The sequence below is a fragment of the Manacus candei genome, unplaced genomic scaffold (genome assembly GCF_025592945.1).
Source record: "Manacus candei isolate 608988 ecotype Guabito, Panama unplaced genomic scaffold, ASM2559294v1 h1tg000005l, whole genome shotgun sequence".
Lineage (NCBI taxonomy): Eukaryota > Metazoa > Chordata > Aves > Passeriformes > Pipridae > Manacus > Manacus candei.
Window position 1 is genome coordinate 17,975,806 of NW_026138053.1, and position 16,800 is coordinate 17,992,605.

Below are 16,800 nucleotides of genomic sequence, written 5' to 3' on the forward strand. Positions count from 1 at the left end.
TTACTATTATATTTGAAAAATGGCTGAAGCTTGCATTGGTGCTGGTCATTTCTATAGAATATTTCATTCCTAAAAGCCTTTTTGGAAGTACAAAAAAACCTTGCTGTGCACACTGTGGATCAATTGTATTGACAGCTGTACCCTATGGTCACCCATGCAGGTAAGTAGGCTCACCCAGAACTCAGTTCTTTTAGAGCAACATAAGCCTCAGTGAAGCTCTGTATGCCTGTGTGTTTCCAGTAGAAAGAGTGCCCAAGCAGAAGATGAACTGAGCAGACAGAAATTCAGAATACAGGAAATTTTTGAAAACTTTCCTCCAAAGCACCTTGGACAATTCCACTCAGGGAGTTTGTCACCATAAAGATGGCTGAGTCATCCCAGCCCAGTTACTTTAAACCCATCCTTATTAGAGCACCCTACTTGCATTTGATTAATAAGTATTGGCTCATGAATAGCACCTGGACTTTTATGATCTTTGTCTCCTACAGAATGCATAATGATAGCATGAAAATGCTCCAGATAAATCTCTTCCATCTCCTCTCTTATTTCATGGTGGAATATTAAGGTTTACTTTTTCTGGAAGGTTTGGCCAATTTCTGAGGACCCTCATGTCATCACCGCTACTAACCACAACTAATGAACTGACTAGTTAAAGTGTCAACAAAGACAAGAGTTAACAGTTGGTTGGAATAGTATAAATAAAAACAGAACAAATATATAAATAAGAAGTACGTACAAAAGCGACTAACAGAACATTTCATGCTTTGTTAAACCTTTGGTGTTAGCATATCACTACCTTTCCCAAAAAGTCAGCTCAGCCTACTCTGGAAAGATGGCAATTTCCTGTCCAGTTTAGCAAACCACAGTTATATGTGACTTCACTGAAGATGAAGTCACAAACTACATTCCACCTAGTACCAGAAATCAGTGTTAAAATTTGATCCAATTTGTTAAGCAGGGGTCATGAGCACAGCTACAGCTTTCAGCCCAGCAGCTGCTGCCAGTTGTGCCCACACCGTAAGGAAGAGTAGTCACACCGTGCCGCACTGCCGGCCCCAGGTGGGACAGCCATTAACAGCAATACAACCCTAAGGCTTTGTCAGGAGGCTTCTCAGCTTCTGGTTTCTAGGAAATGATGAAATCTGAAAAAACTGGGCTCTGAAGGGAGGAATCAATAGGTGAGAAAAGGATGTACCTATATCTGCTACCCTGCACCGCTCTAGTATATGGTTCTGCACCGTGTAGAGTCATTCTCTGTCCAACTGCTGGAGTGACTTTGACCCCAAGTAGGTAATTTCCTTCTTTTCACTGCAGAGCTGAGGACCGATGCTCTCATAACTGATGTTTCCTTCCCTGCATTGCTGGCATTTTCCACATTTCTGTCTATATTTTGCTTAGGATACAGCAGCAAAGACTTTTATATTAGACACTTATCTTTTTTTAATAATTATCAACCATTTTTTTTTCTAAAAAATAGATGTGTGAAGTATTTGTTATTTGCAAAAGAAAGCATTTAATTTAATGACATATCTGTTCACAAAACAAAACACCAGTGACTGAAAATAGAATATATGCTACCACTTTGTGAAAGTCATTTACAGCACAGAAAGACCACTTTGGCAGACACATTTATGTCTATACAAGATTAGATTTTGCATTTATTATGGGCATGTGGCATATTATTAATTATTAACACCAAAAATAAATGTTTATGTTTGCAGAAAAACAAGCTGCTAAATTCTGAAAAAATATTGTTGAGGATTTACACATTGTGTCATGTGTGTTATGTAAATGGGAACAGCAGAGATTCAGTATTTATTATTAGAACAAAACATTTTTCATTCTGCAAGTGGAAATCCAGGTTATAATTTACGTGCATCTCTGAATCAACAAGTCCAATACTTAAGAACAAGATTTTGTGTAAAAAGAACTGACTTTGTTTTCTCACCGAGGGCACACTCTGTGGAACTCCTTTGCTGCATTCCCTGGGGAACTGCATGGGAATTACAAAAACACTGCTCCCAGGAGACCATGAAATGGTTCATTTTCTATCCTAGACCTGAGGAAGGAGTAATGGGGTCCCACTCTCAGCTAGCACGAAATAGTCCCAGCCACATTAATAACCCTGCTGATGAGGTAGTCTTCCTCCCAGATTTCATATATACCCTATTTCAAGATTTCAGACCACGATGTCCTGGTCAAAGAAGCTCTCAGCCCTGAAATATGATTGGGAAAGATCTCCTTACCCTCTAAGGAGAAAAAGTCATTATCAAGCTATATGGAAATGGAGGCAGGAGTCAGACTGGCATATCTCTTTATGTAGTGTGCATCAGTGTAACATCATACTCCCAGCTGGCTGCCCAGATTACCTTACTCAGAGGCGTGCCTCCACCAGCCTTTTCCATTAAAACTTCCCGGTGCTGCTAGCTGGGTCCACTCTGTGCAGAGCATTGTGATGGAAACCCTGGTCTGGACAAGGCACCTGTAGCTGCCAGCAGGCTTCTTCTGTCATCTGTCATCCATCCTGCTCAGAGAAAACCTCTTGCAAACTGTACTGTGATGGAGGTTTCAGAGTGAGGGGTGACATTTTTTTCAGTAGCCTCCTTGTCCTGTGCCCTTGAGCTGTGTTGAAGCTCAAGCAGTGTCAAAACACTGCTTAGGGATATCTGTGTTTTCAGTGCTTCACTAAACAGAGTCAGGATTTGTCTCCCTGCTTGCACAAATCATAGAACAGCCTGGGTTGGAAGGGACCTTAAAGATCATCTAATTCCAATCCCCCTGCCATGGGCAGGGACACATTCCACTAAACCAGGTTGCTTAAAGCCCCATCCAACCCTGCCTTGAACACTTCCAGGAATGGGGCATCACCAACTTCTCTGGGCAACCTGTTCCGGTGCCTCACCATCCTCACACAGTAAAGGATTTCTTCCTAATATCTAATCTAAACCTACACCTTTTCAGTTTAAAGTCATTCCCCCTTGTCCTATCACTAAATGCCCTTGCAAAAAGTCCCTCTCCAGCTCTCTTACTAGCCTCCTTTAGGTACTGGGAGGGGCTATAAGGTATCTCCAGAGTCTTCTCTTTTCCAGGTTGAACAACTCCAACTCTAATGCAGAAACCTTTTGGTTTTGTCATTTATCTCAATACAGTTTTCCAGTCATGCTCCTGTAAATGACACGCTGCAGGCACTAAAGGTGGAAGCCCAGACCAAAATTCAAATTCTAGTCAACCAATTGACTTTACAGAAGGTTAAACTACCATGGGCAATGCAGCAATAAAGTGGACAGACAAGCTCTGCCCCTGGGAGAATTTGCTGTTTCTTGGCATTTCTACCCCTGACTCAGCTCAGCAGGGGAAGCAGGGGCAAATTAGCACTACTCTTGTTCTTGTCTCTCATACCTTTTGCCTGCTGCTTCACAAGACCTCCTTCAGCTGGCAGCAAAAGAGGTCAGAAATACATATGCAGTGTAATGGAGGAGCAGAGCAGCACATGGAGCAGGCAGTGCTCCACAAGAGCACCAATCCACTCTCTGCACAGCAAGACCTTCCCTGATGGCACTCAGCCCCCACCACCTGCATTCACTGCTTCCTCTCCTCTGCCATGCCAGGGCAGCAGCCCCACCGCGATCAGCCTCTCTGTTTAGAGAGCAGGCCTCAGCTGCTGCATCACATCACATCTGCACATTTCACTTTGGGCCCCAGATACCACTATGCTGAAACACTGGACTTCAGGCAGGAAAGCTCCCATTGCCTTTGGATACATTTCCAGGGACACTTACTACTTCAGGCAAAGCCAGGTACTCTGCTACTGCCCAGAGCAGCAGTCCTCTGCTGTGGGGAAATGCATTAATAAAATAATTCTGCTGTATCATTAGAGGTCAACTCGGACTAGAGCAGGTAATAAAAGATTCATAATAGCACATGAGGGGATGCACTAAATAGCCAAACCACAGCTTGAAATCATGCAAAGCTTGTTTAGATTTAGGACTTGGTTAAAAACTTGCAGTTCAGATGGTGTTTCACAGAAAAGTTTGCGATCAGCGATATCACTTCTGTACCAGCAATTTATGCTGCTTCCAGTGTAAATTATGCCTTGTAGCAAAGAGTGTCCTAATAGGCATAGGTGCTCCCATGTTCAGGCCAGTAATCAAAAATTAATCCTTTTCCCTGATTCTGTTAGGGGCCAATGCCAGCTATTACTGAGAAGACATAAGAAATACTGCTGGAAGCACTTTCAAGATAACACTTTACCCATGTTGTGACTTTCCATCCTTTGGTATTTAGCAAATGTCTAAATCTTCCCGTTAGTCAATTTCCAATCCTGTAAGGCAGCAGTGGGACCTGCAGTGGTCTGTATGTTTTCAAATATTCCTTTCAAACTTTAGTTAATCTTATCTTCTGTCTACATATCAAATCTGCTTTAGGAATCCTGCTAAAGTCCAGCCTCAAGGTGCTGTGACAGCAAGTTACCCAGTCCATTTACATGTGAACAATCATTACTCACTACTAAAGGAGTTGTCAGAAATTCAATACAGGCATTGGTGCAATATTTTCAGTTTGGTTATAAAAGCATCGTCCTTTCCCCATTTAACTCCATCTTATGACTTTAAAAAGAACAAAAACAACACAGACAAGTCTTCTCTGGCTGCTGAATTCCATCTGCTTTTCCATCCTTTCAACAGCCTTTGACAAAGAATTTAAATCAGATCCCTTTTTTCTGATGAGTTTAAAATTTGGCTGTGAATTTGGCCACATTCTCAGAGTGGATCTGATTTTTGGCCATCATTTTTACCAGCAAGGCACATCTAATCTCAGTCTTGGTGACACTGCACTGAAACCAGCTGCTCTAGCTTTGATACAGAAGAGGCTCATTAGCATGAAGAACTTAATGATGTTTGACATATCAGATGATGCAGTCCTGCCTTTAATCTTTGCGGCCAGCCAGTCCCACCAGCCAGGTAATGGTCTCAGCAGAGAGGCCAAAGAGTCTGTGTGGAGGAGAGAAAACTTCCAACACAGCCCTGTAGGCGAGGTTTAGGGCACATGCCCAGAACAGCACAAGGTACAGGCTGGGTGTGAATGGCACACTCAGCTCTGCCCTCCACCACGTACACCACTGTCACTGGCATTATTGGGACATGAAGACCTACGCTCTCCACACTTGGAAAGCAGGTATCCTCTCCCAGTTCAAGTCTAAAGCAAGAGAGCACTCCTTGAGTGCTCCCACACCATTCACCTTGCAGCCTGGCCCACAGCCACACAAAGCCACCACCCATGGAGCACCTCCAAGGCAGAGAAACCCCACAGCTGTCACGGGCAGTGGAGCTGGTCCATCCACACGTGCCACTGCAGGGACTTGGCTCAGTGCTTATGGTCTCTTGCACTCTGCTGTACAGCCCTCCATCTGTCTTGTAATTAGGAAAACAACCCTTTTCTTCCAACTGCAGTGAAACTCTGCCCCTCTTCTTAACAAAAGACCCCATGGACTCGCGATGCCTGACACATTCCAGTTCAAGTGGAATGAAAAAATTACTGATTTCCATCTTCTATCCTTTTGAACCACTTCAGGGACCAGAAGGCTGCAAGCAAAGCAAGAACTACTATGGGGGCTGAAAATCCCTGAAGCTGAATTTTCCCACCTCTTTGATCATTCCTGGTTTTCCCACACAAAAAACTTTTCCATGTATGTGGTACCTGCACTAAGACAGCCACAAAGATTCCAGAGAACGAACGAAAAGGGCAAAACACCACTACCCACACAGAGAAACAAATGCTGGGAGGAACTAGAAGGTATCTTTTTTACTTTGCCGGTTTAGCTGGCATAGGAGAAAGAATTAAAACGTCCTTTCTAATGGCTTCTGCCAGTTATTTACACAACCTACCAAATTCCACGGCTCAGATGGAGAACAAATCTCTTACTCTACCAGAAATCCCCTGCCTCGTTTCAGCTAGTTATCTACTGGCACTGTAAACGTAAAATTTTGTCAACAAAATACAATAGCACTGTTGCCTACATAAACATATTTAACACCTCTTAACATGCAAAACACGCAAACAAACGATAAACTTGGCTCCTGAGGGTTCACAATGCAGCCAGTATCCCACTGCCCAGCGCTCCTGGGCACCTGCAGTCGGTCAAATTCCGTAACCAAATAGTTGCCAGTAGTAAGCACAATTCCTACACGGGACTCACTAGTCATTATTAGTTTTAGGTACTGTTTTGTAGCTAGGAGAAATATGAAAGGGAGAAGTGTGGGTCTCTCGTTTAAGCGACAGAAGTAGAGGACGTGCAGGAGGGAACCGGGTAGCACAGCAGAACGCGGGGCCGGAGTTTTCACGTCTTTCAGGAGCGCGGAAGGGCTGGTACGGGGAGGGCGGTCACGGCAACACCAGCACAGCCCAAGTCGCTCTCCCTCCCTGTTTCGGTGGCACTTAGGTGCTGCGGGCGCAGGACGAACCGGCGCTTCCCCGGCCCGCCCAGCACTGCGGAGGGACCCTCCGGCGAGGCGGAGGGGACGCTGCCCTGTCCCCGCGGCCAAGCGCTGGTGCGCTGGAGTCAGCGCACCGGGCTCGGGGCTCGGACGGCAGCAGCAGTGACAGCATCTCCGCCCGTGCGCTACCCGGCTGAAGCCGAAATAAAACGGGAAAATTAAGGCGAAGGGAGCGGCCGCAGTCCCGCCGGCTCCTGGGCGGCTCCGGCTCGGGCCGGGGCGGAGGGTCCCGTCCCGGTGCCCCCCCGGCGGGGCAGGCGGCGCCGGCGGTCCGCCCGCGGGGGCGGTGGGGCGGGGAGCGCGGCGGCGGGGGGGCGGGCGCGGCGGCGGCGCTAGGGCCGCGCGTAGCGCGGGCCCGGAGGTGGGGTAGCTGCCGCCGCCCCGCTCGCCGGCAGTCGCGGGGAGGTCGCTCCGAAGTGAGGAGGCGCTGCCGCCGCCCCCCGAAGTTTGGCCGCGCCGCCCGAGACCTCTGCGCCGCAGCCCCGGCCAGGGGTGCGCTCCGCTCGCCCCGCGCCTCATGCCGCGGCCGCCGGCGCCCCGAGCGGGGCCACCCCCGCCCTGAGCGGCGGTGGCGGGCGGGGAGCCCCCGCGGGCATCGCCCGCCCGCCGCCCCGCCGAGCGCCGGAGGAGTGCGGCCGCCCGCCCGCCGCGCGCCGCCCGCGCCCCGCCAAACTTCGACGCCGACAAGTGCCCGGGGCCAGCGGCGGCCCCGCCGAGCCCCGCCGCGACCCGCCGGCAACTTTGCCGGGGAGGAGCACCCCCGCCCCGCCCGCCCCGCGGCTCCTCATGCCGCCGCCGAGGGAGCCCCAGCGCGTCCCGGCGCCGCGGCGGCTCCGCGCCGCCCCGCGGTGAGGCTCGGGCAGCCCGAGCCCGCAGGGTGAGTACCGCCCGCCCGCCGCCCGGGGCGCGATGGGGCGTGGGGGCAGCGCGGCGCGGAGGGGCCGGTGCGTGTGCCGGGGATGTGTGCGGGGTCCCCCCGCCGGGCTCCGGCCGCCGACCGAGGGCGGATCGGCGCGGGCCGCGCGCCCCCTGCCGCCCGCGCGGAGCGGAGCGCGGCGGGGGCCGGGGCTGGGGCCGGTCGGGGCGGTACCTGCGCGGTGCCTCCTCCGCCGGAGCCGGAGCTCGGACCGGGCCGGGCTTTGAAGGGTCGCGGGCGGTGGGAGAGTCCTGTGGGAGCGCGAGCCCTGAGGGAGGGGCGCGTCCCTCGCGCGGCGCCCGCCTCGCAGCGCGGATTCACCCGCGCGGGGGCCGGGGGAGAGCGGCGGTCCCGGTGCGCAGAAGGCGGGGGCGGCGGCGCAGGGCATCGCCCCGCCGGCGAGGAGCGGCGGGCAGGTCACTGGTACCCAGCCTGGAAACAGTTGCTCCCTTGCATCGGAAACTGCAGGCGGCTTTCCTAAACATTCACATGCACGCAGAACCCCCAAAAGAAACCCCGCATGGCGGTGAGCAGCGCAGATCGGCTGAACCCGATAAAACAGATGCTTTTATACTCTCAAAGTTGGTGCATTTGCGTTTTTGGCCTCTGCTGAATATACTTTTATTGTTCTGCAATCAACTTTTCAGTATTCTGCATCTGATGTGGTAGGAGCCAGCCTCACTTCTGCAGAGATGTTATCGGAGACAGTGAGTGGAACAAGCCGTGGAGATGCTTTTAAAGAGGGAATAAATCACTGTCTTGCCTAGGGACAATGCGGTTGAGGATGAGCAGCTGTGGCCTGGGAAGCCCGTCAAAGGGAATAAAACCACAGCAGAGCTTCCCCTGGCTTGTTTTTTTTGCTGTTGTTGTGGGGGGGGGTTGTTTTGGTTTGGTTTTTTCATGTGGAAAAAAATAAACTTTGATTTCTGGCATATTTTTGGACCTTGAAAGAACAATCACCAGAGAGTTTCGAGCAGTTGCTGGCGATAGTCGGATAGAGTTCTGAACTTTGCCATCGACCCTCAGCCCTCTGACACTGATAAGAAGCGGCACCAACTTTCTAGCTACGTATGTAAAATATAGCATTAGCACAGAACAAATTCAGTGACCAGTAGGCATTCATTTTTGAGGCTAAGAACTTTCAGTTAGAAAGTCACCAGCTCACACCCTAACTTGAAAGCTTGGTAGCCCTTGTACCCTGGATACACTGTGTGAGGAACATGTATTACCTTATTGAGGGTGAAAAATAATAATAATTAAAAAAGAAATTAACTGTTCCAAATGCTAACTTAAATTCCCAGAGGAAATACTTGCAGAACAGATTCATGCTAGGTACAGAGATATTGAAGACAGTAAGCCCCCATCATAAAGATTCTGGAGGAAAAAAAGCAACTACGTACTAAGGCTCTAAAACTTAAATAGCTGAAGTGCATTTTACTCCATATGCTGACAGCTGATGATACCTGGCAAGTAATAGCAGTGGTAGTATGATGTGTCACTCAGGAAAAAATAATGTGGGAAAACCAAAAGTATTTCAAATATAGTGCGGAATCCCAGTTTTTTGGTAGCAGAATGCTGTATTTTCTTTTCTTCAGCCAATAGGTATTGACATTTTAAATTTCTCCTGAGGCAAAAAAGCTTTTCTCTGCTAAATAGTTAAATAAGCTGGATAATAGAACATAAACTTTGTTTGGAGCAGCATTTGAGTCTAAAGACATCAAAGCAATTGTTTGAGTATGCTGCATTTCATACAAGTATTGACAGAAATAATGTATATTGTTAAATACAGGTGCCCTCCTTCTTTGCATAGATGAGTGATTTTGCATTTATGAAAGGGGTCAGTTTGAATATGTACCAGGTTCTCAAGTTGCCTAGGTGTAGCATGGTAAAAAATACTTGAGGTTTATTAAATGTAGGTTGCATGAGAGTTAGTTCTGTTTTGTAATACACATTATTTCCTATGTTCTAAACTTACTTTAAATAATTAATACCTGGAGTGGACACAAAGGAGCTTTTTACTTGGGCTTGTTGGATACATTCATCTGCTGAAACTGTTAGAGATAACAAACTTGAAACATGTTTCCTTTTGGATAAATCTGTTCTGCAGCTGCCAGGAGGTGACAGCCAGCACTCCTTGCCTGCCTTCGTTATTTTAGCCAGTTCTCCTCGGGCCGCCATGCACTGTAATCACTGGGTTTGGCTCTCGTTCCTGCTCGTGCGTGGTGGCAGGGTGCACTTGATCCAATGCATGGGCAGTGTGAGAGGTGATGGCTTGTTATTTTATCACCTCCTTCACGTACCTGCATTTGCCAGAGGAAGGCCCGGAGCCCACCCCTATGGATTGCACAGTGACTTCCCAGCAGGAGCTCGTGCAGGGCATCCAGCCGATGTGGTTTGTGTGGAGGGAGTTATCTGGGGAAAGGGGTGGATTTTCACAGTGACGGAAGGAGTGTTTGCTAGCAACACCTGATGAGATCTGAAGTTCTTCGCTGGCACTGATTCTGCCAAGATACATTTTATTTGTTCTGCAAAGGGGGTATATGCTCCATCAGCAGAATTAGCATGCTATGCGAGGTATGACTTCTCCACCTGGAAAGGGATGGGTGTGCTCAGAGCTCCTTCACAGCTGATTTTAGTCTGGGGGTCAGCTGCATGCTGTTCTTTCTCAAACGGCTGTAACATACTCACTGTGGCCAGAACATCCAGCACTTCCCAGATGGAGCAGTGCTCAGAGGGGAACGTAGAAGCAGCAGATGTGGCCTTCTGCACCGTTGCCTCCCAATGTTTTCCATATTGCAGAGGCTGTGGCACATGGGAATGTTCAAGGCCCAGAACGTCCTGCAGTTCATACCACTGTTGCTCCACAAAGGAGATCTCCAGGAGCCTTGTGCACTGGAGGCTTTGCATACATTAGCTAAAGTCCTTCCAGCAGTTTGCCGTTCCCTCGCTCTCAGTCAGCAGGGAAGCTGATCCCTCTTTGTCACCTCCATGGCCCCCCAACACCCAGGGTGTGCAACTAGCAAAGCACTGCAGGGTGGAGGGGATCAGAGCATTAGTTATTCCTGATTTGTTTGATTACCTCTTTGGAAAGTCAAATGCACAGGCATTACTGGGGACAAAAAAACCCCACATTGCTTTGTGTTGCCCACAGCTAGAGGTTTAGGGTACAGCTGTAAACTTCAGAAACGTTATTCTAAACCTTTTTTTTTCAGAATAATTCAAATAGATATTCCTTAGCAATAGAGCACTGAAATGTAGAGTGCATATTGTGAGTGACGCTGCAAGAATAAATATAAGCAAGACAAATTGTATAGCTCCATCAGAAAAAACCCGGCAGCGCTCAGCACATGATCTTTAATGTGCTTTGGTCAATATCTTTCTTTGTATCAATGGAAGCTCATTAGAAGAAGATATTGCAGACTAACTGAGCCATGCCGTACTAGTTCTTGCCAAAGCTTGACATTTTTAATACATTAATAATATGTCTGTAATGTAATGGAAAACTATTAATCAGAACTGGTTATATGCCAGAAATTTAAGCTATAATTGGCTGCTTCTTGTCAGGAATGTCTGTCGTACACTGCTACAGCTGCTTAATGCTCGGATGTCTTGCACTCCCCTGCACTTTTTTCCTTGTCAGTACACTAAATTCAATCGATGTTATAGTCTATAATTCTGTGTAACGACCATCATTATGACTGGCTTACTTTAATGAGAATTCGTTATATGGGAAGTAGTTTAGCGCAGTGTGTTAAGGTAGTGGCTTGCTTAACATTTAGTCCTATCCAGTCCTGTTTGTTAGTGGATCTGGGTCTCAGTATTTATAAAAGGTTATTGGTAACTGAAGAGCTAGCAAGGAAGATAGTAAAGAAAACAAACTTTTTTCTTTTTTTTTTTTTGCCTGAATACGTAAGCTTGTTGTCTAAGGATAATTAAATGCAATAACTTCTTTTTTCTACACACACACAGAAAAATATTATTCCAGCTATGATCAAGCCTTCTCCAATAAAGAGTATTTTATTTGCCATAAATTTAAAATAATTTGGCTCCTTTTCTAGCAGAGTAATTGTTTCCCTTTTTTACAATGACTGTTCTAAGCTAGGGAGTCTTGGGGATGGTTTTTTCCCCTTAAAAATAGTAAAATACATTGGAAAGGACCGACCAGAGGGAAGAGTATGAGATGTCTTTAGAATGATATGGAAAGTGTACTCTGAATTACTGAAGTGCAAAATAATAAGTAAACGCTCCCATTGAAAACAAAAAACTACAGTCTAAGGTTCCTACAAAAACAACGGTACTACATAGTGTGCTCCTTGAAAAGATTTAATTTTAATTTGGTCTTAGATATTTCTGCTTTTGTGTCAAATTCAGATTTGAAGCTTAAATATGTTTGAACTAATTGAGAATGATTATTGCATGAAAATTCAGATATTTGCCGCGTATTCTGATAAAATACATGAGAGTTATATGGTAACACTTGATAAAATGAATATAATGGAAAATTGCATTTACGTCCATACAGCAATTATTGTAAATTACTTTGCTATGGAAACACAATTCAACCATCTGTTGGCATTTCATGGTGTCTGTAGTTTAGCTCAGTTTAGGATGAAGCATTATTTAAGTATAGGCAGGTTGCTTGCGAATAGCTTTGAAGATAAGTTTTGAAAATGCACACTACCAATGTGACATGCTAAGGAGCTTACCAGGTCACAAACTGCTTCCCGTGGTTTTGGAGTATAGGAGGGTTCATGACATTGGGCATAATTTAAAACTGGGAAGCAAAGCAGGCTGCAGAAAGCGGCGACTTACGGTTTTTGCTTAACATCTGTCTGATGGGTTTGCTTAGATTTTAGCATCCAGACAAAGGAATTGTAGAGGTGCTGTGGCAGTTGGCTGAAATCCTCATCCTGCCGAGAGCCCAGTGCCCTGGCTGCCCATCCTCGGGTGGCATGGGCTGACACCAGGCACAAGCTGGAGTTCCTAGCCCTGATTTTCCTTGTCCATGTTAGGGCACTTATTCTGTCTTTGCCGTTTCTCTTGTACATAATTTGTATTTTTACCTGTGTTTTTTAAGAAATATATATTTTAATATGTTGTGATAGCATTATATAGTTAGTATATAACTATAGTATATAGTATATTATTAGTATATAATTAGGTAGTTGTATATAGCATTTTATACCTGTAATAGTGTGACTGAGGTGCTACAAACTAAGGGAATTTCTATTTCCTTTCTGAAGAGAGGAAAGGGCATATATCTGCTGTGAAATAATTGCTGAGTACTCAGGTACAGCCACACTCAAACCTAAGAAAGTAAGAGGGGGAAAACATCCTTATAATAAACTACAAATAAGCCATTATCCTTATCAGTAGTTTGTCATCAGTGTAGTCAGTAAATCACAGTGCAAAGAAAAAAAAAGGAGCAAAGCTCTTCCAATGCAAATGAGGAATTTCAAGGAAATTGAATTGTGCTTGCCATATCTTCGTTATACTTTTTAAAAAAAATCTAAGAAATGCGTAAGGCTTTTGGAGCTCATTGAGGTCCTTTGACCAAGAAACTACCAGCACCTGGTAGTCCTGATACCCAACTCTGTGTCACTTTAAAAAAAGAACCTTCCTGCTGCTGCCCCACGGTGCTGGGCTGCCTGCTCCCCTGCCTGCCTGCACCATCTGGGCAGTGGTTGAATTCAGTAGTTTGCTCTCCCGTTTTGCTAGGGTAAAAATACAGTTTTGGAAGCAGGAACCTCTAAATCACCTGGAACATTATAAATTTGTCTTTGTTAGAGAAGAGTTAAACCTTTCATGTCAAAATACTTTTTACTGTGAATGATTTTGGTAGTTTGTTCATTCTAGCACAGCACCCACAGTAAAGGTTATCCATATTATACCAATTTGCTTTATATTGTATCAAACCTCCAAAATGTCAACATATCGTATATTTTGTAATGCATCGATTCTTGGACAATAACTCTAATTTTTATTGTTTCTAAAAGGGTGCTGGTGCCAGAAGAAAAGAATGATTGATGGGAAACAGACACCAGCCTGTAGACACTCATCCTTTTGCTTCGGATACTGATTTATCAGTGTGTCTGGGCATCCCCTGCGAGCCCTGAACACAGAGGATCACTCAGGGTTATCGACAGTGTAGCTGAAGACCTGCAACTTCACAAATTATTATCTGCTATTGGACATCTTTTACAAGAAGCCTGACAGATAAGTTATAAGACAAAGGACAAGCGCTGCATTGCTGTGAAAGGCTGTCATCAGGGCCTGGGTGGCTTCTACCAAAGTCTTTAACATAGTGAAATAAACATCCTATCCTAATGCTTCACGTTTGAGTTGGAACCTTTTTTATAAATATATACATGTATATGTACGTATAATCTATAGACCGCACGTAAGCCAGCACTGAACATCCTTGCGAAGGTGACATAAAAGGATTTAGAAATGTATTGGTCAAGATTCCTGTCACTTCACGCCCTCTGGGTTACTGTCTCCTCCATGATGCAGCACTACCCTTCTGTGTGGGGACACTATGATGTGTGTAAGACTCAGATTTACACAGAAGAAGGAAAAGTATGGGATTACATGGCCTGCCAGCCAGAAGCCAGAGATATGATCAAATATGTAAAAGTGACTCTGGATCCTCCAGACATAACATGTGGAGATCCTCCTGAGACCTTCTGTGCAATGGTAAGGCAAGCTTTTCGTTTTGCATAATTAGTGGGTGTATATTTGTGATAAATGGCTTCAAAATGGAAGCCCTAGAGCACACATGAAATTATCCAAGAAAATCGTATTCCAAAATGTGAAAAGTTCTGCTGAACAAAATGCTGAGCAGTACATTAAGCTGGGCAACGAGATGTTCTGCTTATGAGTACCTGACTTGACTTTGCCTGAATTCAGTGTCTCTCTAGGTCAACTTTTAATGTGTCAAAAGCAGCATAAAACTGCTAGTGCGCTAACCCATAGCTAGGGTGGTCTTTGCCTGCATCAAGAAAGACTTGAGTGAACTGATTCCAATACAATCAGTTTAAAGCATCATAGCATGGTATAATTAAGCATAGTTTCCAAACAATGAGACCAATTGAACTCAAATTGCTGAAGCTTAAAAGTGATAGTAGGAGCTGAGCTGGTAAAGTTTTTCCAGCTAGCCCACACAGCCATAGGGAGCATTGCTAGAGCCTTGCTATTGCACACAGCAGATCCGTACCTATGCAGGTGGACAATCCAGCAAAAAACCCCTGCAAGTGGGGGCCAGCTCCACCATCTACTCACAGCTTTCTTCTTAACTGGAACTGTAGGCATTCGAGCAACCTAAAAGAGACTAAAGTCAAGCTCCTTATTTTAGATGGTCCTAAATTTAGAGACCGGATTTGGAAATGTTTGGCATGGTAAATGATTGTACAGGTATGAGAAACCAGGCAGACACTATATATACAGATATATGTATGTATATCAATCTTTTACAGCTGTGCTGCTCCCAAGTGTTTGATAAATCGTGCTGTGAGAGGTCATTTGAGTTAAAGGAGATCTTCAACTTCTTTCTCCTCACAAACTTAGAGGATTCATTTTATTTGCCATTGAATATTTCTGTTAAATATTGAGTGGAAAATACAGTGTTCTTTGACTAGAAAATATGAGTTTGAGATACAAAACATGTGTACTTACATCTGTTAACGCAGCACCAGAAACTTACATCACATTACCTACGTAATTTAGATTTGAAAAACCAAGGAGTTCTGGTAAGTGAGGTTATGATAACTGAGAAGAGTCTACAAGATACCTATTTGCTTGTGTACAAATCATCATTGCTGGGTGACAGCATCCCCGCAGGAAGGAAATTTGCTTTTAAATGCCTTGTGGCATCATTTTCCACCACTACTGTTCTGTAAGGAGTTCAGATCCAACCACACATCCATTTAGGGCATTATTTGCACGCGTGCAGCTGCTTCCCACATACATTATGGTAATAGCCACGTGATAAATTGCAGAGCTACATGAATAAATTACATTCACTATGAACCTTTGACTGCACCACTTGCTCTCTGCCCACTAATCCATCTCTGCTGACATGGCTTTGACACTCTAAACCTCCAAGCAGTTTCAAGCAGCCACTGTTTAGAAACAAATAAGAGCCATGTGCCCCACATAATATCATCTTTTCTTTTTTCTTAATCTTGAAATATATTTTCTCAATCTTGAAATATATTTTCTCCCTCTGAATAGTAATAGCTGTGATTTAGCCCTCAGTGATGTTTACTAAACTCATCATGTAATATGAAAAGTTGTTATTTTAATGAAAAAAAAAACCCCAAACTGTCCAGCAAAACTTCTTTTTTCCCTTTGGTGGAGATAAACATTGCAGCAGTTCCTCTCTCAAGTAATTCCTCGGGTTTCTGAAGGCCTTTGTTATCAGTCCATTCTCTAGTTAGAATAATGATTTTAAACATAAAAGAACCAACCAAACAAAAGACATTTTGATTAAGTATTAAAAATGGTGCCAGAACTCCTCCTGAAAACAGTTGACCTCGCAAGGTCATCAATGCTGTGATGTGGGATGAAAGTTTGCTTGGGAATGACCTGAGGTTACAGCTGTAGCTCCCTTGCAGCTTAAGCCTGTGAGATGCATAAGATGCACAACAATCCTCACAGGAAAAGCAGAGAAAGAGAAACAACTGGAGGAGAGGGAGAGAGAGCCCGCACAATGAGGGTGTATATTTAGTGACGTGAGTTTAGAGTGACTGACTCCTACGTCGTAAACCCTTGCATTTGTTTCCAGTATAGCTGTATATTGTACATACACACTATATTTAGATGCACACTGGTAATGGCTTGGCTTATTTGAAACATTAGGAAAATGACAGAAATATTTGATATTCCCAGGGTACTGTCCATGGCCACAGCAGAGCACTCTCATCCCTAGAAATGTTTCACAGCTATCTGTACTATAGCTCCATGTAGGAATTGGACGTTTCCTTCAAAATGAGCTTTTACATATGCCTTTGGCATTTTTGAGGAGATCTTTTATTTTTGTGTTCATTTTCAGTTTTAGAAAATGAGTTAAGAAGATAGCACTGACATACTTGGAGAAGGTGGGCAGTGGAAAAAAGAGTGCTTTCATGTTAGGCATGTTCTTGTGCTAAAAAATCCCAAATTTGAAGTGACAGAGATGCATAGGTTTCTTTTCAGCATGGTGAAGTGCCAAACCAACTTACACAAATGCTTGGTTTTGTGAGTACTGAATATTTGCCTGCTAAATCTATATCATTGTTTTGTTTTTGAAATCAGGTTAACACTGACTTGGAGAAAGTCAGGGTCCTTTCTGATAATTCTAACAATAAGCAAGGGTACGAAACAGCCAAGTCTGTTTCTGCAGGATGAGAAGGA

At 45.1% G+C, this 16,800-nt stretch overlaps 1 protein-coding gene across 11 annotated transcripts in view; it reads left to right on the plus strand.

The window, feature by feature from the left end:
- Nucleotides 1–16,800, plus strand: part of NTNG1 (netrin G1) — a 497,227-nt gene that overhangs the window by 341,074 nt on the left and 139,353 nt on the right. For 3 of the 11 annotated variants that reach the window (XM_051800409.1, XM_051800399.1, XM_051800390.1), the window contains exons 1-2: nt 7,469–8,475; nt 13,404–14,103. In XM_051800409.1, coding sequence (XP_051656369.1) covers nt 13,858–14,103 — 246 coding nt within the window. In that variant the 5' untranslated portion in view covers nt 7,469–8,475; nt 13,404–13,857. Of the gene's footprint in view, nt 1–7,259; nt 7,369–7,465; nt 8,476–13,403; nt 14,104–16,800 lie in introns of those variants that run through there. The other 8 variants (XM_051800417.1, XM_051800425.1, XM_051800381.1 and 5 more) reach the window with 7 other exon arrangements.